This window comes from Miscanthus floridulus, chromosome 1 (genome assembly GCF_019320115.1).
Source record: "Miscanthus floridulus cultivar M001 chromosome 1, ASM1932011v1, whole genome shotgun sequence".
Lineage (NCBI taxonomy): Eukaryota > Viridiplantae > Streptophyta > Magnoliopsida > Poales > Poaceae > Miscanthus > Miscanthus floridulus.
In genome coordinates, this window is record NC_089580.1 from 143,277,253 (window position 1) to 143,302,125 (window position 24,873).

The window sequence follows — 24,873 nt, forward strand, 5'->3', positions numbered from 1 at the left end:
TGAGTAGAGTGTCATCTATTCACGGGATGTGGAAAGTGAATTTTCCATTCACGAGCTTTACATAAACGCTATTGTCCTTCTCATTTTCTTTAAAACCCAAACATTCTCATTGTTTCATCAACTTCAAATACTACTGTCTAGAGACTTACTTTAACCCATAAATGGATTTCTACAGGCGGCATCCCATACGTTCTTTCTTCCATGACAAAAACATTTTGGGTTATGCCATGTAAACGTTTTCATATAAATCCCCGTTGAGGAATGCCGTCTTTACATCCATCTGATGTAACTCTAAATTATAATGTGCCATTAACACCATTATAATTTTAAAAGAATCCTTATATAAGACTAGAGAGAAAACTCTCATTGTAATCTTTTTATTCTCTTTGCGTAAAGCATATTGTCACAAGTCGTGCTTTATATCTTTCTACATTCCCTTTGGAGTCATATTTTGTCTTATAGACCCATTAACAACCTACTATTTTGGCTCCATTAGGAATTTCATTTAAGTCTCAAACATCGTTGGTATTCATCGAATTCATTTCAACTTTCATAGCTTCTTACCATTTAAACGAGTAAACGCTTCTCATGGCTTCTTCAAATGAGGTGGGATCATCCTCTATTTGAATTTCTTCACTAACAGAGACTTCATAGTCATAAAAAAACTAGTTTACTAATTCTTCGAGACCTTCTAGGGCCTCAGCTACTGGTACTTTCATCTAGGGCTATTGTTGCTCTTCATTGCCAAAAGACAATTGATTCTACATGCTCCTGTATAACAAGATCCTTGTTTATATTATTTATCTTCTTCGAAGAGCAAACAACAGGTATTATATAAGTCATACAACATCAACAGGTATTGAGAAACTTGTTGCTCTTGAGTCACTAGAGTGGACACGCAGTCCATCTTCTCTTTAAGTCTTAGGTCTCTACATACCTCTACATACCATGCCCCCCAGATCTTTCCATCTTTTCCAAAAAAAATAGTGTATCTTCAAATGTCTTATTTTGGGTTTAAACCTTTAAAACCTCGTATGGCGCTTTAAGCGTCATCTTAACATCTTTGAGGCTGACTACGCTATCTTCGTGTCGAAACTTGAAAAGGTCCAGAATTTAGCTATTTCTCTGCTTAGGGGTATCATTGTTGTGACCGTTGTACTCCTCCAACGGTTTTATCTTAATTAATCTTTATCTCACTCTTAATGAAGAGTATCTTTCTTAATTAATCTTAATACTCTCCCCCTCGAAATATGGCACGAGCTTTACTGCCATAATTTCGATAACTATTCAGAAAGCATGTGAACGAGGAGACACTTACAACTTACTTCATTCACATGATTATGTCATGTAAACAAAGTTATTTCTTGATCCGTTTAGGAGTATACTTTCCTTATTTCACTTTAACAACTCAACGAGGTCATTAGCTGTACTTTTACAAGTCACGCTTGCATCTTTTCTTATCATTTAGTTAGTATTGACCATGACGATGCATTTCTTTTATGACAAGGTTAATACTAGGACAGCATAAGAGTTACCCAAGCTTCTCTTGCTATGCGGGATACAAAACATGTGAATCATCAGAAAACTTCTCCTGCCATGCATGATTGACTAGCATAAGTACTATACCAAAACTTCTCCCCATACGGGATACATCTATACGAAAATTTAGTCATGACGACTAAAACATTCACTTATACTTTATTTTCCAATTAAATCTTTCTGTTGGTTCTAATTTAATCAGAAAATTAATGAACTAACAAAAAATTATCCTGAACTAGCTTGACTCAAGCCTTTCCATTTACATACCCCAGCATTGCAGCCCGTTGGCATGCAACCGAGTTCTCGTCGGTTAAAATAAAATACACAATATGCTTTTGCATCAATTTTACATCACCGTTGGGCAGAAAATAGAATTAATACATAAAACTCAAATTAACTTGAAATCTATATGACTACACTTCAAAATTAAATTCTCCCATTGGTTCGAATTTAATTGGAAGATAATCAACGTCATTTCAGCGGAAACATATTAACCAAATACATTCTATCAGTTCAGGAGCATTTTTTGGTCCTTATCTACTCTCTGAAAAATTTAACACCAATGTGGTGAAATTTTCAGAGATTTAAACTTCAAACTTAAATTCGTTATAATATTGTTATCATTAACGTTGGTCAGAAATTGACAATACCATAATCTTACTTAAACAAAATGGACTACTCCTCTAATTTAAATTTTTTCGTTGGTTCTAATTTAATTAGAGGATAAACATAATCATAATTTACTAAATATAACTGCTCTTCAAATTAAATTCTCCTGTTGGTTCGAATTTAATTAGAAGATAATCAACATTAAACTTTGCAGCGAAAACTTAAACATAATTTATGAATTTTACCCACGGGGAAATTCTCTTTACTAATTTTCTTTGAGCCAGTGATCATTTTCTAGGAAATAATGATTTATTGGAAAAAGAAAAAGAAAAATGGACTCAAATCAATACTGTTTCTTCGGCCCGACCAAGAAAGCGGCCCGGCCTGCCTTGCGCGCGCGGCTCCCTCCCAGGCCGCAACCTGGGCCTGGGCCGGGAAAGCGGCTCGCCCGCTCGCGCCCGCCTGGTCCAGCCTCTGGCCCGTCGCCTCTGCGCCGTTCGATCCGATCCGATGGTCGTCCGCGCGTCTCGCCCGAACAAAAATTGCGCCGCTCCGCTGAAACCCTAAATTCATTTCCGTCTTCGCTTTCTCTTTCTTCTTTCCCCTTCTCTTCCTCAGTGCCGCAGTAAGAGACGACCACGATGCGACGGCACCCCGTGGCGTCCGGAGAAAAAGAAGGTAGCGGCGCCGCTGCAGGGCCCCTCGCCGGCGCGCGCTCACCCAAGGCCGAGCGCGTCGCCGTCGAGCGGCTTTGCGGCTGCGCCTCGGATTCTAAGCCCGCACGTCGGCGTCTCGTCGATGAGCGGCGGCTCAGCTACCCACGTGGCGTCAGGGCTTTCTCCCGCGCAGCGGCGGTGCGACGGCGGTGGAGAAGCCCTGGTAGGTCCTCCCCTTTCCGTCCTTGGTTTTCTAGGGTTAGGGTTCGGGTTAACCCTTCTACCACTATTCATCTTTTCCGACTGCTTTTCACGAGTTAGGGTTAGGGTTCGTGTCTAGGTCGATCCGAATCGGGCCGAATCGAGCCCTCTTTCTTCTGTTGTTCTTCCCCTTCTAGGGTTAGGGTTAGGAACCCTCTGTCTCGATCCGAATTGGATCTTTCTCATCTACTTCTAAATTGCTACTACCTCAAACTAGATCTACAAACTAGCAACCTTATCTCTGGTACCATTGATGGAATCGAAAACTCTTCTAGGTGTAGATCAGTGAGTAGAACTTAGCTTAATGCGTGAATCGGGAGAGGGAGACTTGGTGATGTACTTCATCATAGGTAGCCACGGCCACGGCGCCACAGCGACGTGGCCACTGGAGTCGTAGTAGCAGTGTAGTGACGGTGCGTGACGACGAGGCGAAGTGCAGCGGCCCGGTGGTGGCACTGCAGAGGCGACGGTGAAGTCGGTGGCGGCTTCCTGTCGCTAAGGGTTTCTCTGTAGACGGGTTACAGCAGCTCAGGTCAACCTCGTGCCTCGTGCCCTGACCCCTACCTCCCTTTTATGGTGTTGTGCGATGGGGGCCCACCAACCATGGAGCAGTTAGGCATCCCCGATCAGGACGCGGATCCAAATGTCCAATTGGCCGTTGGTGAAGATCAAACTAACAGCTAATTCTTAGTAGTGCTGGGCCGTTGTTGCTGTGCTGCTGCCCGCCATGACGTCAACCACCGGGCCGCCATTGCTTTGCCAAGTCGAGCACCTGCTTCAACCACCGCACACTTCTTCTGCTCTTGCCGCCATTACTCGCTGTCGTGCTTGCCATCAATTGCACTTTCATCTCATCTGCTTTTTAACTGCCTGGGCTGCCTACTGCATGCCGCACTCTCCTACTCTTGCCGGATAGCTTGTCCATGCATGGTGCTGCATTTTTAATTTCTACCGGAAGCATCTTCAATCGCATCTATAACACAGCCATGCAAACAAGAAAAGTGAAGAGACGTGATTTAAAATACGTGAAGATCGAACCTCATCACCACGGGTGTGTGCTGCCATGCCAACAACAGTGATGACTGATGAGGATGGAGGGAGCATATATCCTGCTGTCCGTCTACTCGGGCTACCTCTCTCGTCCGCCGCCGGGGCGCACGACCAGTCCTCCGTGTGACGTGAGCGGCAGCGGACGGTGGCGAGCGCCGGCGAAGTGTTCGCGCTGGCCCGGGCGTAGGTGGACTACGTGCTGGGCAGCATGCAATCCGTCCGGGATGAGCTTCCTGGTCGGCTACGGCGCCCGGTTCCTCGCCAGGGTGCACCACCGCGCCGCCTCTCTATCGTGTCGTACAAGCACAGCAAGGAGTTCATCGATTGGCGGCGCGCAGAGGTTCGACGACTGGTTCATCTGCAATGGCGCCAACCCCAACGTTGTAGTCGGCGCCATCGTTGGCGCTCCCGATCGCCGGGACCGGTTCAGGGACCAGAGGGACGGCGGCGGCGATGTAGCCTATCCAAATATGATGGACGATGAAACCTCCTTTTATAGGGCAGGGCCCAGGCCTAGGGTAGCCACGAACGACTCGCGATCAATCTAGCGTGCGTGCGTGGGTACAGGAGTCGAGTATGTTGAGAGGTGGGTGAAAAAAAATCGCCCGGGGAGAAGGTGTTCGATCCTTTTGGATGGCAGGAACGCAAACATGTCTTACGGGTGTGTAAGATTATAGAGGGTCCACAACCAGATTAAAGTACACCATCAGATTTAAAGATGTTTAGTAAGGGTTTAGATATAGGGTGGGTAAGAAACTTTTGGTGAAATATATTTTTCAATTCCTTCACTCTTTTATAGTATAGATATAGATAATTACATTTTTATCCTCTTTAAAAATATATACATTATGTCTAGATGCATGGTAGAAATAATATATCTAGAAAAACCAAATCGTCATATAATTTAGAAATTTGGAACGGATGGAGTAGTTTTTTTAATACAAAATTACTGACCCCAAAGAGAGAAACATATGATCCCGAAGGACCTAACTTCCTTTAAGATAAACATACCAGATATTTGTGTCAGGTATTGAACAAGATTCTTCGTGGGGGACTTCTACTATTTCTACGAAGCAGTATGATCTTAGAAGTGTGGCAAAGCGATGGAAGGAACCGAGAATGGGATGAACCCATCTACGAAATGCGAGCAGATATCAAAAATTCAAAATTCATGGATAGAGTATTGAACGAAGTCTAGCTCATTGCACAAGTCATACAAGACAATTACAGTATGTGTTAACGTACATCAATCCTCGGTGTGTGTTGCAACTCGCCAGTCCACCATCTTACACACCAAAGCCGTCAGCTAAAATAGAGCTTGTCTATAGCCCGTTCTCTAGACGAAGCCAAACCAAAGAATATACGAGCACAAAAGCACAACCCCCCGGATAACTTCTGCTAAAGACGTAAATAGTCAATACTTTGATCTGATGTCAAAAATGGATGCTTTTCCTCAAGGTGCCACCAGCCATGTCCTGGTACTCGCTTCTGGACTTCTGGTACATCCAACAAAAATTACAATGATAGTAGATCTGCACCACCGGAATTCTAAGCTAATTAAAACACCAATTGCTCCTCTCATACATCGTGCATCTCAATCCCAGGATGTTACAGACAACGCAACCCAAAGATCATTAGATGTCCCAGATATATACATCCTATGTGTCTGGATCTGCTCATCGTTGGTACATAATGGGGTAGGGCTTGAATAATGACCGTTGCTTATTCTCTCCTGGACTGAGAATATGATTTCCCTTTGCATCGGTTCATGGCCGTTCAGAAGATTTCCCATGCTCAAAACTTTCCTCCAAGACTGATTAGCAGTAGGGGGAGGAAACAGGTTCGATACAGCATCTCTCTCATACATCCCGACCTTTTCCTTAGTTGTGAACTCCTAATATAGAATATTAAAAGAATGTCAGGAACATAGCCTCAGAAAATTTATCAGCAAAAGAAAATAACAGCTTGCCTAGGCACAGCAAGAAACTAATAGAGTAATACCACTCTTAGAAAAAAGAAGAATTGGAGTAAACTAATAACAGAATGAGGAATAAAAATATCACTAGTCCACATCCACATGGCCACATGGTCTGGCTGAAAACGGTAAGAAAAACAGTGTGACAGAGAAGAAGCTTGCAGCTTACTATTATACAAATCAGAAGTTCTGCCATGGCTATAATACGTAATGACTACCACCAACTTGTAGAGAAAAACTTAGGCGGTAGAACAATATCTTCATATTATGGAAACCCTTGAGTTTCCAGTATCTAATAATTGTCGGATAAATTTGAAGAACTGCATCGTCCATGATTTTAGCCTTTTAGGAAGGGATGAAAACGGTACGGATATTTTCCGACTGTATTCGAAACCGAATCCGTTTAGAGGGGTTGAGATCTGTCCGTATCCGAGTCCGGATATCCAACATCCGATACCGTATCCGTATCCGAATACTCAAATCGCATATTTACGATGTCGATATCCAATCGTATCCTATCCGACATAGTTGACACTATCCGTATTCGAATCCGAATCCGGACAGAAATATGAAAACAAATGTAATATCGGTAATATCCGTCCGTATCCGATCCGTTTTCATCCCTACTTTTAGGCATAATAAAGGCACGAGCAAATTAAATCAGATACGGACATTTTAGTTCCATTAACTTTGTTCATGTAAAAGATTACTTGTGTAACAACTGAGGGTAAGAACATAGGATTTACCTTTTCATAGCAAATGCTTTCCAGGCTAGTTCCCATTTTTGGAAGATAGTAGTTGAAGTAGTCGTAAAAAATTGCTTGAGCTAGTCGTGGAGCATCAATAAGCTTCCGATGGATGGAAGCAGCAAGAATCAGTAACTTCTCGATGTGCTCAAAAACTTGACAAAGCCGTTTCAGGTCTCCAGCCAAATCATTGACATCAGAATTCCCTGTTAAAACAATGGCCTAAGTATTCATGCCAGTGACCCGTGTTCAACATCCTCGAAGTTCTCTCTAGTTATTATGTGGAGCAAGCACCACTCCCGTGGTGGCAAGAATCCAGCGACAGGTTAGGCGGCATCATCTTTAGTAAGTTTCATCAGAGTTAGCCATTCGTTTAGTTAGCAGGATTGATTAGTTGATTGGTTTGTTAGTTTGTGAGAAATGATAGAAGATTGGTTGGCTTATTGCCTATGTAAACCCATCTGATGTATCCTCGAAAGCTAAGCAATGAGATAATCTCCACCTACCTCTCTACCCAAAATAGGGCACCGATGCGAAAAACCTCACCTCATTGCCGATCACGACTACCACCTGCGTAGTCCTGGTCCTGTTCCCCAACACGACAACACTAGTCCCTAAAGGATGGCTGGCTTACAGCTAATAATCCAGGCTGTTTTTTAAAGCTGTACCCTCGATGAACAATATTCTTAACGGCATTACACATTTCAAACTGGATATTGGTTGCATTGTTAAACAAATAGAAGGATAAGCGAACACAAAAGGATATCTTTAGAAGAGAAGGTCTCCTGTGAATATCAATCCATAAATACTTCTTTCAAAATGTAAGTCTACAGTCCACACAGCTGTATGGAAAGTATAGTAGTACCTTGAAGAGATTTCAGTGTTGACGCCATGGTTGCATATAGCTGATCCATTTTTGTTTTCATTTCCTTGAAGCCACCATGTATGGTCCTATTCAGGATATCAGCTGACGATTTGAAAGCAGTGCACACCATTTGCTCGAGGAGCTGCTGTGGCCTCAAAGTTTCAAGGTAATGAAGCACCTGCGTATCACATATATAAAATGCTCAATAAGTAGCATGCTAGTATTTTATCGATAGTAAGAATTAAGATGCTATCTAATATTCATGAAGAATTCAAGGTCATGGTTCTAGTTTTAAAGTGATCATCCAACCCCGTACAGTTCAAAACCCCCCATCTTCCAGCAAAATAAAATGTGTGCTGCTTAAGTTGTAGTTTGTTTATACGAAAAATGATAAGGCACCCAAGGGTTCGCGCGTACTGGACATCACAACCGCATCCATGAAATCTCAAGATTTGTTTTCATGGCAAACGAGTTGACGACACTATCGATGACCTTCTTTATCTCATGGTATAGACAACGCAGCCGAGTGAATGGTTAGTTGATGGTGGTGGTGGAGCAACAAGGGTGGGAGATGGTGGAGCCGTTCCCTGTGGCCGGCGGTGGTGGTGGAGGTTGGTGGCCGCGGAGCAGCGTGATTGGATTACGATTTCGAGGATGGCTCAAATAATCACCAGGCTTAGAGGTGTCTTGGTAGGTAGGACAAACCAACGGGGCGGCAGGTGGCAGGCGGCTAGGCCGGGTGGCAAGGGTGCCGCAGGCGGGCGGTGGGGGGCTAGTGTTGGGGAGGGATGGGTCAGGGGCACCCGGAGTGTTCTGCGGAGGTCGAGGTGGAGACAGGGGCAGTAGGTGAGTGGGGAAGTCGTCGCTGGTCATGGGCTGCTGTGGAGATCGCCAGCGGTGGGACGGCTGGGATGCAGAGGAGGAAGGGCAGGAGGAGGTAGGAGGATCAGTTTCCACCGAAGTTGGAGATGACAGCAGGTGCCAAGATGTCATTGTTTGCACTCATCAAGATCGCGTGCATGGATGGTCCAGATGTAGAAGGATGGCTGGGATGCAGAGCTAGAAGGATCCGTTTCCACCAGATCTGTTTGTCATTGTTTGCACTTCAAGTTTGCATCCATGGAGGGTCCAGATGTCCAGGACGTGGGAACACCTGGGCACAGAATCTGCTTTCTTTGTTTATTTTAATAATCGAAACTTTCAATTTACACTTCGTTAGTAATTGCATTGGTCATTTGTAATTGAATAGTATTCCATCCATTCCAAATTGTAAGTCATTTTGGCTTTTCTGCACTATGTCTAGATACATAGTGAAAACTATGTATTTAGAAAAGCCAAAACGACTTACAATTTGGAAAGGAGGGAGTAACTTGAGCACAAAATGACACCAGCCATCCTATAAGTAATAAGATGGTGAAATTACCAGCACAGGGGTAGTACCTTTTCTCCTTCCCGAACAGGGTCAAGCAAAGACTTCTGTTCGGAAACAGGCAATGGTGGAGCATCATTCCAGATTTTGCGCCACACATTCCCATGTTCAGACATACGCTGAGAAAGCTTTCCTTTGGGAGGCCAGCCTGCATTACCATCTGTTTTGTCCTCACCCACCCAGTCACCAGGTGAATGCCACCGAATAAAATCTTCAAAGACAGCATCTGGGTTTGCAGCTTTAAAAGCAGACATATCTAAGCAAGGAGCAGAGCTTCCTAATTAGTAGCAAATGAAGAAGTTCCACAATATAAGTAACAAAGAGGAAAAGTAGAATAACTTCTTCAAAATCTCGTCATTGCTCATAAATTAGAGGAAGTAAAAGAAAATTCCTAAAGATAGACTCTAGAAACATTAACACATCATGTAACAAGTGAAATGTCATGCTGTTCCCACAAAATCTTACCGGAACATAATATATCCCTTTCCAGTTGTCCAGATAGACCCTGCAGGAACAGAGGAATGCTATGTAAATTCTTGTAAACTTGATCTTATTTAGGTAGGCTATCTGATAGAGTGATAGGTCCAGCATGCAATAGACTCAGTAGTACATATAATCCAATTAACAGACATACTGTTGTTCTTTGGATAAACCTATGAAACAGAAAGGGATTTGACCCTTCATGCATACAACAGCAATTTTGAAAACTTACAATGGCATTGCCAAAAGCTTCGGCTGCATGGAGCCTTTCTTCATGCATATCTTCGGTCATCAAAGGTGCATCCTAAGGAACTGATGGAAACATAAGGGAGTGCATGTGGATCACAATATTAAACCTGAAGAAGAGGGCAAACAGAACCTGAGTATATGGAGCATGCATTTCCTGAAACGTATTCAGGAGCATCATTTTAGGCACAACACCAGCTGATCCTTTCCTAGACTTGTTCACTGCCTGCTCTTAATTATGAGTTAGCAACTTAACATTAAATTGTTTTTGAGTTCCAAATAGACATATTGAATGAGAGTATTATTACCGTACTATTTGAAGTCTCATCTTTGTAGCCAGCACCTTTCTCACGGTTCAGTGATTTCTTTCTCTCAATGCATATCGTGAGCTTCAAGGAGGAAAAAAAAACAAAAGACACAATTTATTCAATACACTGGCAAAACATGTCACCCCTAAGGCCCTAAAAGCTTAAGGACCGAGTGAATTATTTTTTAGAATCTTTGCCAAAACCTAATACTCGGTTCATAAGATAACTAACAAATAGCTTCTTGTGCCAATTTATGAAATGTGAAATAAATGGTGAAAAAAAATAGTTGAATCATTCTACAAACAGCAGCTTGCAGAAGCAAGTGAGAATTCATGAGATTGTATACCTTACTTTCTTTTTTCTCGAACACGCAGGTGTGTATCATTATATTAAGAAGGAAAGGGGTAAGAACCCTTAAAAAAGTCATACACCCACACCAATCAGAAATACAAACCAGTGTACGCCCTTTACCATAGAAAAATCAACCATGACCTAAACTTAACTCTCACTCGACACAAGGGCCAGGAGGTAGTTAATGCCTCGCGCCCTAGCCAGCCCGCAATAGTGCAGACTGTATACGTTGCTCGAATAACAGAATCAATAATGCATGGATCTTTCTTCCAGAATTGATTGTATATCAACCACCCCCTCCCACCCCTCTCCTCTATCACTTCAAAAAGACCAAAAAAAAACTTCAAATATTTTGTTGTCTTAACAATTCTCTGTAATTTTTCTTTTCCCAACACCCCCATAGTTTCCATCAGACTTGTCCTTCACTATCAGATGAAGTTACCTATCCACAGCCAGAGCAGGACCAACTTTTGGCCATGATCAGTACAACTCAAGGAGGTGCTGGCAGTAATATAGGCTGTGTTGATCAAAGTGGCAAAGACATGATGACATGGGTCATATTCTGCTTGCTGTTCTGGCATGGAAGCGGAGCAGAGCTGAGAGCATGCATTGGCTGAGCCAAGTGAAGACAGAGACATGCTAGAGTACTTTTATATGTGTATTCCTTTTTTATATATTCATGGCAACACAAGTGTTGGAGCTGCTTGGGTGGAGTAGGAAGTAGTCGTGTGAGGTGAGCGGACGGGGTTTGATCTCCCGGTGGCGACGAGGCTGGGATGCCATCCTGGAGGCCGGCGTCGAGAAAGAGAACGAGAGCGCTGTGGAAACGAGTTCGCCAAGGAGCGAGAGAGTTTACTCAAATCCTGGCTAAACCTTTCATTAACTCAAGTGTTCAATACTTAAAGGAAATCTCACACTCCCTAACAAACTCTTGCTAACATTTAGGAACTAACAAATGACTCTGAACCTATCCTGAGACTACGGATCGGCCGTTCCACGCTGTGGTGACCGCGCCCAGCGCATGCCGTTCGCCTCCGGTCGTTGTGTGCCTCGCGTTGCGCCTTCTGTTGCTCGTGCCGCGCCCTAGCCACGGCTGCGTTTCCTCCTCTGGTAGACGTTGCCGACCATAACATCTCTCCCCCCCTCGGGAAACAGCTCGTCCTCGAGCTGGAACGAGTGGTGGGCAGCACAGAACGCCTCCACTGGCTCCCAGGTCGCTTCTTCTTCGGGCATGTTCTCCCACCGGACCAGCACGTGCCACGCACCACGGCGAAGACTGGCACGCAGAACACGAGCCGGCTGAGGCAGCAGACGACCGTCGTGTAGAGGCGGAGTAGACATCGGCGGTGAACCGTGGAACGGCTTGAGGACGCCCACATGGAAGACGTCGTGGATGCAGGCGCCTTCAGGAAGCTGGAGACGGTACGCCACGGCGCCCACACGTTCGACGACCTGGAACGGCCCCGCATAACGGGGACCCAGCTTGCCACGGCGGCCCGACAGGAGCGACTGCGTCAGTCGATGAAGCACGCGCAGCCACACCCAGTCGCCCGGGGCGAACTCCAGAGCGCGGTGATGAGCGTCGTAGTAGCAGCGGGTGTATTCCTGTGCCTGGAAAAGCCTGGTGCGTACGTCGGTGAGGAAGGCATCGCGGTCGGCGAGCATGTGGTCGACGGTGTTCGTCCGCGCGCTGCCCGGCTGACATGGCAGCAGTGTCGGAGGAGGCCGGCTGTAGACAACTTGGAATGGCGTCGTACGGAGCGCGGAGTGGTAGGCGGTGTTGTAGCAAAACTCAGCCCACGGCAACCAGTCCAACCAAGCTCGCGGCTTGTCCCCGGTGATGTAGCGGAGATACATGGCAATCGTTTTGTTCACCGCTTCGCTCTGGCCGTTAGTTTGTGGGTGGAACGCAGAGCTCATCCGAAGCTGCATGCCGGCGAGCTTGAAGAGGTCCCTCCAGACATGACCGGTGAACACGGGGTCCCGGTCACTGACGATGGACTCTGGGAACCTGTGGAGACGCACAATGTCGTGGAAGAACGCCCGAGCCACCGAGGACGCCGTGTAGGGGTGGCCGAGCGGGATGAAGTGTGCGTATTTTGAAAAACGATCAACCACCGTGAGGATAACACTCTTGCCATGTACCTTAGGAAGGGCTTCGACGAAGTCCATGGACACATCAGCCCACACCCGCGACGGCACCGGCAGCGGTTGGAGGAGGCTGAAAGGATGCAGCGCTTCCGTCTTGTTCTGCTGGCATGTCGAGCAGGCGCGAACGTACTCGCGGACGTGGCGACGATCGTGCTCGATGTAGAAGTCGGCGCGAAGGCGTTGTAGGGTTTTCTACACACCCTCGTGCCCGGCGGTATGAGCCAGGCGGAGCACGTCAGGGATGAGCACCGACGTCGCGGGCAGGTAGACGCGCTCGTCGCGCAGGATGATGCCGTCTGTCACCTGCCATGGTTCGCCGCGATCGCCAGTGTCGATGGCATCCCGAAGGGTGCAGAGTTCCGCGGAAGCCGCGATCTCGCGCCGTAGATCATCATAAAGCTCAAAGGACGGGGCGGACATGGCGTTGAGGACCACGTCGTCACCGTCACGGCGGGATAGGGCGTCCGCCACAGCGTTGAGGCGTCCCGGACGATATTCGACCCTGAAATCAAAGCCAAACAGTTTGCTAATCCACTGATGCTGCGGTATGGTAGAGAGCCGCTGATCCAACATGAATTTCAGGGCATAGTGGTCTGTGCGCACAACGAAGGAGCGCCCCAGAGGTATGGACGCCAGTGTCGCACAGCTTGGACCAAGCCGATAAGCTCTCGTTTGTACACCGCGACCTTCATGTGGCGCGGCGAGAATGGCTTGCTGAAGAACGCTAGTTGCCCAGCGCCCTGGTGCAGAACGACGCCAAAGCCGGAGCCGGACGCGTCGCAATCGACCACGAAGTCCGCCGTGAAGTCAGGAAGATGCAAGACCGGCGCGGCCGATAGCGCCGCCTTGAGCGCGGCGAGCGCCGCGCTCGCCGCGTCAGTCCAGTGAAAGCCATCCTTCTTGAGCAACGGCGTCAGCGGCGCGGCAATGGTCCCGAAGTCTTTGATGAAGTGGCGGTAGTAACCGGCTACGCCAAGGAACCCCCTCAGCCCCCGGGCGGAGCGCAGCTGCGGCCATGAGGCGACGGCCTCGACTTTGTCATTGTCCATGGCGACCCCGGCCTCCGAGATCACGTACCCGAGGTAGGCCACAAACATCGTGGCGAAGGCGCACTTGGAGCGTTTCATGTGCAGTCGGTGCGCGCGCAGGGTTTCGAGGACCACGCACAGGTGTTGGAGGTGTTCTGTCCACGAGCGGCTGTAGATGAGGATGTCGTCGAAGAAGACTAAGACGCAGCGGCGCAGGAATGGCAGCAACACCATGTTCATGAGGACTTGAAAGGTGGACGGCGCATTGGATAAGCCGAATGGCATCACCAAAAACTTGAAATGTCCATGGTGAGTGCGGAATGCCGTTTTGGCAATGTCTTCAGGGTGAACACACACTTGATGGTAACCGGACTTGAGATCGAGCTTTGTGAAAAACTTAGAACCTTGGAGCTCGTCCAGGAGCTCCTCGACCACAGGTATGGGAAATTTATCTTTGACAGTGGCCGCGTTGAGTGCGCGGTAATCCACACAAAAGCGCCATGTGGCGTCTTGCTTCTTCACGAGAACTGGCGCTGAGAACGGCGATGTGCTAGGTCGGATGATCCCTTGCTCCAGCATCATCGCGCACTGGGCTTCAAGTTCATCTTTCTGCAGTTGGGGGTACCGGTAGGGGCGCACGGCGACCGGTTCTGTGTTCGGCTTGAGGTGGATCCTGTGATAGCAGGGGCAGGCGGGTGGGAGTCCTGCTGGCGCCGTGAAGACGTCCTCGAAGGGCTGGAGGAGGCGGTCGAGGAGCGCCAGCTCCGCGCCGCGCACGACGTGCAGACGGCCGGTGGGTGCGATGTCTGTGCGCGTCGAGCCGACGCCTTTCCACAGCACACGACGGCCGTGGTGCCAGAAAGCCATACATAAGTCGTCGAAATCCCACAAGATAGGTCCCAAGGTGCGCAAGTTCACCCCGAGGACCATGTCGTAGCAGTCGACGGTGAAGTCTTCATGGTCGATGCGGTCCTGGTTGATGCGTATGCCGACGTCGCGAGCCAATCCACGGCACACCACCCGGTCGCCATTGGCCACGATCACATGAGCGCCATTGCTGCTGTGGAAGTGGAGGCCGATGCGTCGGGCCGTTGCTGTGCTGATGAAATTGTGCGTAGACCCGGAGTCGAGGAGGGCGGTGAATTCATGATTGCCCATGGACAGACGGATCTGCATGGTGTCCTCTGTGCGAATGCCCGTAATGGCGCTCAGGGAGATCAAGGGAGGCTCGTCATCAGGGTTGGGCTACTCGTAAGCTGATGCCGCGCCGTCGGTGTCGAAGTCACTGACCTCCAGGTAGAAGAGGCGCGCACATTTGTGGCCCCTAATGTAGGGCTCATCACAGTTATAGCAAAGACCTTAGCGCCGTCGCTCCGCCATCTCGTCGGGGGAGAGCTTCTTGAACGATCGAGGCGGGGGCGGCGCCACGGGCGTGATCGCCAGCGCCTGCGTCGCGACTGGGGCATGGACAGGCCCAACGGCCGCAGGGGGCAAGGGTTGTGGGCGGCCCTGGTGGCGAGGGGCCCTAGCAGTCGCGGGGGCGTTCCGTCGTTCATAAGCGCGCGCCAACATCATCCTGAGGCCCCTGGAGTTCCACATCAGTCCGGATCGGATCTGGGAGCCCACCAGTGAAGAGCTGGGCCTGCTGCGCCGGCGAAAGATGCCCGGCATTTGCCATGCGGACGAGGAACATCTCCATGTACTCCTCGACGGTCCCCCGGAACGGCAGACGAGCCAGATCGGAGAGGTGGTTGGTGCCGAGCGCCGGCCCAAAGCGTTGCTGACATAACCGCTTGAACTGAGGCCAGCTGATGGCGGCGACGTCGCCCGCATCTTGTTCGAGCATGTAGTACCAATGCTGGGCAACCCCCGTCATGTGGAAAGAGGCAAGCCAGACCTTGTCAGCTTCACGCGTGTGCTGCGCCCGGAAGAAGTGATCGCATTTGTTGAGCCACCCCAAAGGATCCTCCTTGCCATTGAAGGTGGGGAAGGACAGCTTATGGAACCGGGGAACGCCGATGGCATCTGCCTGATCCTCATACTGCGCCAGGAGCACGGTAGGCAGGGCTGGTGCCGGGCTACTGAAGTTCGGAAGGGGCGACGACGAGTGCGGAAATGCGATCTGAGTGATCGGAACCCCCTGGCTGGGCGCCGCCGCCGTCGTATGAACGACGATCGAGGCAGCCGATGGCACCGGTGGGATGCCGCCGTAGCCTGGCAAACCATACGATAGGCTGTGAGAAGGGTGCGACGGCCCTGCGCCCTGGCCGACGGCGAGTCCCTCAACATCGGATAAGCGTGTGGCGAACTGGCCCATCTGGCGTTTGAGGCCATAGATGGCCGCGGTGAGGGTCTCGAGGGCGCTGGAGGACGTGGGCAGAGTTGCGGTGGTGACAACGGGGAGAGCGGTGGTGGGGATGGTGGTGGTGGGGATGGCGGCGGTGGTGATGGGAGGAATTGCGGCGGTGGTGGAAGCCCCAGACATCGGCCCGGACATATCCGATACCAGATTGTTGGAGCTGCTTGGGTGACGTAGGAAGTAGTTGTCTGACGTGGGCGGACGGGGTTTGATCTCCCGGCGGCATCGAGGTTGGGACGCCGTCCTGGAGGCCGGCGTCGAGAAAGAGAACGAGAGCGCTGTGGAAACGAGTTCGCCAAGGAGCGAGAGAGTTTACTCAAACCCTGGCTAAACCTTTCATTAACTCAAGTGTTCAATACAAAGGAAATCTCACACTCCCTAACAAACTCTTGCTAACATTTAGGAACTAACAAATAACTCTAAACCTATCCTGAGACTACGGATCGGCCGTTCCACGCCGTGGTGACCGCGCCCAACGCATGTCGTTCGCCTCCGGTCGTTGTGCGCCTCGCGTTGCGCCTTCTGTTGCTCGTGCCGCGCCCTAGCCACGGCTGCGTTTCCTCCTCTGGTAGACGTTGCCGACCATAACAACAAGGCATTAAACTCGTATACCATGACATTTAATCATGGTACACCAAATATAACTAAATAAATAACACTTTCTCTCTGACTGTTATAATCTTGTACGAGTAAATGTGGCTCTAGAGACGAAAAAAGTAATTGATGTACCATTTGTAACTTTTGGTGGATAAGACAAGAAGAGAGATCAATGCTTGAAGTGCTTTTCATCCTAGGCAATCTTTCTGATTCCTCCCAGCACCAACGAATTTCCCGCACAAAATCAATCCACAGTACAGCAATTGCTGGCAAAAATGAGTCTTTTATCAATAAAGGTTTCCAAAAATCACAAATTAAAAGAGAAATCAGTACATGATACAGACCACGTATATTGCAGTTGCCAAACCACAGTGCATGCAAACAGAACTGGCCAAAAAGTGAATCTGCAGGTGCACCTTTCACAGCACGACTATACTTGTTTTCTGCTTCCATATAGTTACCAGTCTCTGATATAAAGAAACATGAGTTTTTTAGATCTAAAAATGAATTTGAAGCAAAGGGTGCAGAAATGAAATGAAATGAAATGGGATACCATGATACATCTATCTGTTTCTCACTAAGTAATGTCATTTCATAATTGTTAGTTAAGTTTGAGTTTACAAATTCAGCAAAGTTGATCACTATCTACAACCTCAAAATTTAGCACTGATATCATTTTGCTCAGCAGCTCATGAAGCTTGCACACAAGTTGAGGGCATAAAAAGGGAAACTGGGATGTAAGTCACAGGACTAGAACTAGGTAACTATCAGATCAAGCAAGACAGAACCAGGCATATTGAATGCTGAAGCAAGCCTCTCGATGCTGCCAATCTATGAAAGTACCAAAGAGAGCAGCATGACACTAAAAATTCCTTTTCTGCAAAGGCTATCAGATCATTCTAAGGCTCAGATTAACTGATGCCTAATTACACAGATTTTGAAGAGTCTTTGCAAAGTGCTATATTTAAATAGCATGCAAGAAGTACCATATGAACCGGCCCAATTACTTATATAGTTATATACTCTCAGTCTAACGCAAGCGCGACATTTTGGATTCTTCAGACTGTCAGCAATGAACTTCATAAGAGATTGGCTCCATTGTGTTCAGTAATGTTTTGATTTAGTAACTAAATTCCTTCAAGGAAAAAAGGAGGACAAATAAATACCATCACTGAAAAGATCTTTCATAACGCGATCAATAACTGATGGCGGAGGCACAGTAGCACTAGATTTCGAATTATCCTGGCCTGAAGTATCTGCTACCTAGCATGGAAAATTAAAATTAGAGACAAATTGCTAGAAGATAACTGGGATCACTTGGAAGGTACTGTGACTTATATCAAGTTCTTAACCTGCAACAAAGTCTTCTAGAAATTGTGCCTCCACTGATGATTCATATGCATTTACTAGAAGATGTAGCTGGGATGCAAACCCAACAAACTTTCCAATAGAATCATCTACCCTACAATGTAAAGTTTAACATATTAAAAAAGCATCCAACATATGGCAAAACAATATATTATTTGTGTGTGAGACACCTACTAATGGTGAGCGTTGATGCAAAGGATAGATATAATGCATTGCATATACTTTGTGAAATAGAAATTACTTGCAGAAGGTTAACAAGGGATTTACAAATAAAAAGGTTACATGTATTGAGATACAACTGGGTGAAGGAACCAGCTATCAGCATCGAAGGACGAAGCATTTTCCACTTCAGCCATCTCAAGGGTCTCTTCAAATGTCCTCTCTCCCCAGATGGCAGTCAGCTCAAAACCTAGGACAATCAAGTGGATCATGTTCCTAAATATACATCAATTTGAAATATAGGAAATAAAAATTAAAACATGAGGTGCAACGAATCGAATATACAACAGGCAAATATCACTGTGAATTGGGACAACACTTTTCCACATATATCCTCCAAAAACTCATCGGAAACATGGACCTAGTTATAATAGCTAATTTTCTACGTGGTAATCTACCTTGTATCATGCACGTACATCATCTCCTTGAGTCCTTGTCTATGTTAGGTTGTTCTTATATTATGAAGACTCAAATCACAGAACAAGAAATGTTCACCTCTGTCAAAAGGGTAAAATTCTATCTCAATGACTATGTTATGTATTTCCCTGATACAACAACAATCTAATACGTAAAAGATGGGATAAACTCAAACTGAAAAGTGTAACTACCATTAAAATTGGATAACAGAAATTGTAAGTTCTGATGATAGATCAACATCGGATGGTATATATCAAAGCAGATTGACCTTATGTTACTCGATGGTGAAAGGGCATAGTTGCAAAGTGGAATGATTGAGAAAGTTCCAAGTGTTGGTAACTTCTTTTTAGGGAAATACAGCAGATGAAACTCCTACTGTGGTAGTGTTGGTAGCTTATCTGTGCCTCTTAGATTCAGTCCCATGGTTAGCATTGGTTCTTCCCATTTTTTATCCATATTTTCCTTGTAAAAATCATAAAACTTTAGTTACCTTTAACAGGATCCTCAGCAGAGTACCACTCTGCCCAAGGGCAATCATCGTCCCATAGTTTTCTAGGGTGGTTTGCAACTTCATTTTCAGTCAATGGCTCAGTAGCTTCAGAATCTAAAGTTTCATTATCATGATCATATTCTGGAGTCCTGTAGCTAAGCTTCATTGAAAAGTGAACCTTTACCCTAGCTGGAAAATCTGTTGAGGATAGGACCTTCAAAGTCAAAAACAGAAAGACAAAGGTTAAAACATGTACAAATTCAGAACAGTTATGACATGCTGAATAGGGACGAGTCAATGAGGAACAGAATCACTGAAGAAAAGTATGTGGTATATTCCAAAGCTCAAATGCTATACGCTGTGTTGTGTAATGGTAGGCCAGTGCTATCTTTTCCTCCTATGAAGAAAAGGTAGTCTTGGCCTTTTTGGCAACTGTTTTGTTTTGTAAATGGTAAAAGCTTTCAGAGATACTCACAAATTTTGACAGAAATAGCTCATGTAACCCCTCCAGATGCATGAGTCTTATTGGCACCTGACTACCAATTCGATCAGCTTCAAATCTTCGAGTAAATACAGTTCCCAAATTTTGAATCCCTATATAGGCTTTCCGTGAAGGGTCGTGAACTGGTACAAATGCTGGCCAATTGCTAAATGCAAAATCATTAGGTAAAATGACAGTGATAATCCTCATTAGGGAAACAGTAATATTTAAAACTTACTAACCTGCCACAATTAGAAAGAGCAATTGCTACAGAACTCAAAAGCTTAGTTGATTCCGGATCATCGAGAATCACACCACTGGCACTGAGCGGAGCAATTATCTGTGAGCACATAAAAACGCAGTGAGTAGTGAGTTTAATGATGCAAACTAGCTTATGCACAATTATTAGGTTTTAGTGCTGAGTGCTCCACTACATATTAGAGCTTGGCAAAAAAATTGGAAAGGTACATAAAAATTTGTTGCACCGCAATTCAGGTTGGCAAACATGCAATTGCTTTATACTGAAATAGTACTCTGTACAGGCAAAAACAAAACAAAAAATATTTGAAGTAATAAATGCACCCAGCAGAAAAACCATGTAACAGGTCCTTGTATAACTGGACTAAATGCAACAGAGAAAATCATACCAAAAACTCATCAACTCCAAATGAGAGCTGCATGCTATGTGTATCATCGTCCCAATATGAGTTTTGGCCTACAGATAGATATTAGTGACTGTAAGAATTGAGAAAAAAGAACAATAAGCAAAGCTATTTGGAGAAGAATAACATGACGTACAAGCTTGTTGAAAGTATTATAGTTTAACCAAATAAACTCACCTTTTGCAGATTTCATGAAATGATACTCCATAGAATAGACTCTTTTCCCATGCTTCAGTTCACGCTTGATCATATATAAGTTTTCAAAGGGGGGAACACCCTCTGCACCTTTTTGCTACAAGAATATATGTTAACTAACAGATCAATTAATTATCACACAAGAATGAATATCAGGTCCCCCATACAGAGCTCTACCATTAAGATCTTCGCGCCATCTGCAAGCCATTGACGGCAAATAGCCTCTATCTCAGATATAAACCTGGATGTTCAAGAAACTGTTAATAAACCTTTGCACATAGTAAGCTTGACCAAACATGAGAATAAGAAACTTGGATAGCATCACTGTAAGCATTATTGCAGATTTGCAGTACCTTTCCCATGACGAAGCAATAGTGAAATCATCGAACCGCTCAAGCTGTGGACAGAAATGAAATATGATAAATCAATAGATAATTTCCATCTCAACGGAATTTTGACTTCTTAAATGCATGGAGCTGCACACAGTCAGGCTTAATAAAGCAACAGTGTAGAAAAAACTAGCACTAGTTAGAAGATATCAAGTTACATGCCCCCAATCTAAACAGTGCGGCAAATGGTACCCAACAAGGCACAGAAGCTGCAGTTACCGAGCAAGTAGCATGATGGACAGGCACACATTATGCAATTGAGCATCAGTCATCATAAAGTATTGTTACATATGATCCCAAAAGAAAAATTGCCAGGTTTTTCTGCCTCTTATAGGAAATCGTAGCAGGGAAAGTGCAAATGCACACTGCTTAAGAAGCAAAACACTCTAAACAGCACAACACAGGCTACATCAACTGACCAACACACTCGTGAATCGTGAACTGCAGGCCAATGCATTGCTACCAGGTTTTGGCGAGCAAAACACCGTTCGGATTCTCCAGAAGTAGCCTAGAAACTTCTGCAATTGAAAGTTGAAACTATGAACCTAACAACTGCAGCGCAATACGCCAATATCAATCCCCATCACGCAAAACCAGTACCAAACCAAACGCGGTGCGGTTGGTACAAAATATCGAACCCGAACTGCGAGCACGGGCGTCAGCGTGAAGGAAGCAAAAGCGCGAGTACCTCCTCTTCGGCCTCCTCCTCCTCCTCGGCCTCCTCCGACTCTTCGTCCTCTCCGATCCGACGGTGCTTCGCGTACCTGGAGGAGGATGTGGAAGCCATGGCGGCGCGCTCCGCTGGCTCAGCGGGGGCGAGCCTCGAGTGGCGCGGTGCTGTCGCGTGGAAGCTGTGAGATGCGTTCCCGTTAGATCGGCAAGGGGGGGAGAAGCCGGGACGGAGGGGGAGGGAAGCGGAGGAGCGTCGTCGATGGCCGATGCCTCTCGTCGACCGACGGACCGAGTTCGCAATTCGTGCTTCCTGGTGATGGTGATTGTGGTACCGTACGCTGTTCGCACGACGGTTTCTACAGCCGCGGGCCCACGAATGGGTAAGTCTCCATGGTGTTGGTGGATTTGGTCTAGGTAAAATGCAAGACGAGATTCTGTCGATATCGGCCCAGACCCAGTGCAGGGAGCAGCATGCGTTGTTACTGTTTTGGGCACGACTTGGGGAGACTTGGGAGAGCCCGGGATGTGGATGTAGCCCACGGGGAAAGACAGATGAGGTTCAGGCCTGTTGAGCCAGTTGGCAACGAGCTCCAGTATTTTTTTAAAGATTGAGCTCTAGCATTTAAAATCAGAATTTCTAAATGTAACTCGGGTGTTGGCTAGCTGCAGGAAGTAGCGAAATTAGTTGTTTGTGCGTCTCAAATCAAAATAGATGCAATTCTACATTTTTATCTCAAGTCAAACCATTTTATTGACCAAATTTATATACGGATATTTATAATATATTATAACACCACATAGTAAAAAAAAAATAGATCCACTCTGCGAGGGAACTGAACCACGCACTGTCATTAACTCGCTTACACTTTCCCTCCCATTTCACATAAAACAGCCTTAAGTAATGGTATAAACTCTTGAAGCCTTGTTATGTTCGCCTAGCCACCCTTAACCGCAAAAGGTGTCACTAAATTCCCACAAACATTACATCAATACATGAGTCGGCATGAGCTAAATTAAAATTTGATTGGATGTACTATGCACCACCTCCACAAAAAAATGGCTCGACAGACAATCGTGTCCGTGGGGCTCTAATAGCGCTCCAGAGTCTAAGGACTTGCTTGGGCTGCTCCATTCCATGTTTTTTTTAGCTCTGCTTCATATTTTTTTCAACTAGGCAGGCGTAACTGTACAAATTCTACTTGATGCTCCAGAAACTCTAGGTTTTTTCAGAAGTTGCTTAGCAATGGAGTTTGTGAAGTAGTCTCAAACAGAACCTAAAAGTAATCAAATCCGGTACATGTTGAGCCACATATCATCACCAACACACTTATGTTTTAGTTCTCGCTTCACATAAAAAAATGTTTATTCGAGGATGACGGTATTGATTCTAGAAGCATTATATGTTGATATGATCTACTCTTAACAACCAGGTGCGCGCTAAACCTCCCACTTTCTCATATCAACACACACGAGAGCCGCCATGAGTTAATTCAAACTAGAATGAATGTAACAAATACCAACAAAATATTATATAAATTTAATATGGAATAAATTTTTATACCATATCTTTTGGTGTAATAAAAGTTGTTATAAACCTGGTTAGACTAAAGGCAACTTGACTTAAGATAAAACTATAGTTTTCATTGTTTTGGGACGAGGTAGTAGTAAGTGTTTCTTCTAGAGTAACTGTAAATGGTTCCTTGGGTTAACGATTTAAGATGCAAAGAGTTGGCACTTAGGACGTTCATTCATATTTATTTTATGTTTGTGTTTCTTTATAACCTCTTAACGGATTATATAGTACGAACATAGTTCATAAGCACGCACGCATATTTTATCCTACAAAGGCACGTATATAAATATTTTCTTTATGAATATATCAAGTATATCCAAAAGATTGAGCCTATGTCAACGAGCATATCATCTACCTGCTACCGAAAGAATAGTACTGCAAAATTTTAAAATAAGTCCAAAAAATTGCATGCACACTTTTTTTTTGCGAGACGCAAGCACATGTATTAAAGTCAATCATTTGAAGTTTCCACAACACAAACTAATATGTTGAGTTTGCTCTATAACTTACTAATCTCACGTATTCTAAGCCTATCGTTTTGAAATAATATTGCTCGTTTGGGTAAGGTAACCTACTTGCCTAGCTACCTGAGTGTATCTTTGTCCTAATAAAGTTTTTTCTTCTTCAAAACAAAAAAAAAAAAAAACTCGATCCGCGGTAGCTAGACAGCCCCGGGTATTCTGGCTTAAGAAGAGATTTTTCTGTAGCAAGAGGCAACATCGGAACATCCCGTTCTCGACTTCTATCTACGACAAAGGTATCAATGTATGCTTTTTAGGTCTCGATCTTGCGTAGCAGATCGGCACGGGTAGCAGTGGCGGAGCTAGAGAAAATTTAAGGGGATGCACTAGCCTTGTAGGTGCATAGATTTTTACGATATGTGTGCGTATATGGTGAAAAATTAAACATAATCACTGTTTTCAGATTTTTTGTGGCTTGCCATGAACATACATCCGCCCATGACGGGTAGACGGTGAATGTAACCTTGAGATGTTGATTTTTTTTCATTTTAACATTTTTTGTAAAATAATTAAATCTAACACTATTTTTTAACTAACACTTTTGGTCGTGCCTATTTTTTTAGCGCGACAAAATGTCTGTGCCGCGCTGAAAGGTCCTAATATGGCTAGAGGTGGGGGTAAATAGCCTATTTAAAATCTATAAATCAACTAGAGCAATTTGATTAGTATAACAAATAGCGAAATGCAAACTTGCTCTAGCTCTATAAGGGTTGCAAGCCACCTATCCAATAATTCTAGTTGTTATGATCACTAGGCACACAATCCACTAGGTCATTACTCACTAGGAGCTCTCACAATTGCTACACTAAAGAGCTCTACTAGATGAACTTAATCCACAAAGCAAGCTCTCAATTCTAGCTACACTAAAAAGCTTGATATAACTAGTTTGCGGGAATGTAAATGAGTAAGTGAGGTGATTATACCACCACATAGAGGAGTGAACCAATCACAAGATGAATACTTTATCAATCATCGAAAGAATACCAAAGGGCAAGAGACAACCAATTTTCTCCCGAGGTTCATGTGCTTGCCAACACGCTACGTCCCCGTTGTGTCGACCAACACTTGGTGGTTCGGTGGCTAAAAGGTGTTGCACGAACCTCGTCCACATAATTGGACACCGTAAGAACCTACCCACAAGTGAGGTAACTCAATGACACGAGCAATCCACTAGAGTTACATTTCGGCTCTCCGTCGGGGAAGGTACAAATCCCCTCACAATCACCGGAGATGGCA

The 24,873-nt window shown here is 45.6% G+C and overlaps 1 protein-coding gene across 3 annotated transcripts; it reads right to left on the reverse strand.

The window, feature by feature from the left end:
- Nucleotides 1-5,298: 5,298 nt before the first annotated feature.
- LOC136542818 (uncharacterized) lies at nucleotides 5,299-21,795 on the reverse strand. 3 transcript variants are annotated; one of them, XM_066535434.1, is made up of 21 exons: nucleotides 21,560-21,795; nucleotides 20,836-20,879; nucleotides 20,660-20,723; nucleotides 20,465-20,579; nucleotides 20,273-20,340; nucleotides 19,868-19,965; nucleotides 19,620-19,791; nucleotides 19,145-19,358; nucleotides 18,301-18,427; nucleotides 18,003-18,112; nucleotides 17,817-17,906; nucleotides 16,995-17,117; nucleotides 16,783-16,916; nucleotides 10,165-10,245; nucleotides 9,990-10,082; nucleotides 9,843-9,914; nucleotides 9,596-9,635; nucleotides 9,142-9,386; nucleotides 7,702-7,879; nucleotides 6,837-7,042; nucleotides 5,299-6,009 (listed from the first exon to the last, which is right to left on the reverse strand). In XM_066535434.1, exons 1-21 carry the CDS (start codon nucleotides 21,656-21,658, stop codon nucleotides 5,710-5,712), a joined length of 2,673 nt encoding a protein of 890 aa, XP_066391531.1. In that variant the 5' UTR covers nucleotides 21,659-21,795; the 3' UTR covers nucleotides 5,299-5,709. The 3 variants fall into 3 exon arrangements, with proteins under 3 accessions (XP_066391531.1, XP_066391539.1, XP_066391544.1); XM_066535442.1 differs by having other exon boundaries at nucleotides 20,465-20,572; nucleotides 21,560-21,653; XM_066535447.1 differs by lacking the exons at nucleotides 5,299-6,009; nucleotides 6,837-7,042 and adding an exon at nucleotides 7,050-7,621.
- Between the last annotated feature and the right edge of the window lie 3,078 nt (nucleotides 21,796-24,873).

Coding starts and splice junctions, on each gene's coding strand:
- LOC136542818 (XM_066535434.1), bottom strand. CDS start 21,658: ATGGCTTCCACATCCTCCTCCAGGTACGCGAAGCACCGTCGGATCGGA. Junction 18,428..19,144: donor TGCTGAGGATCCTGTTAAAG/GTAACTAAAGTT, acceptor TGATTGTCCTAG/GTTTTGAGCTGACTGCCATC. Junction 17,907..18,002: donor TCTAGAAGACTTTGTTGCAG/GTTAAGAACTTG, acceptor GCTAGGTAGCAG/ATACTTCAGGCCAGGATAAT.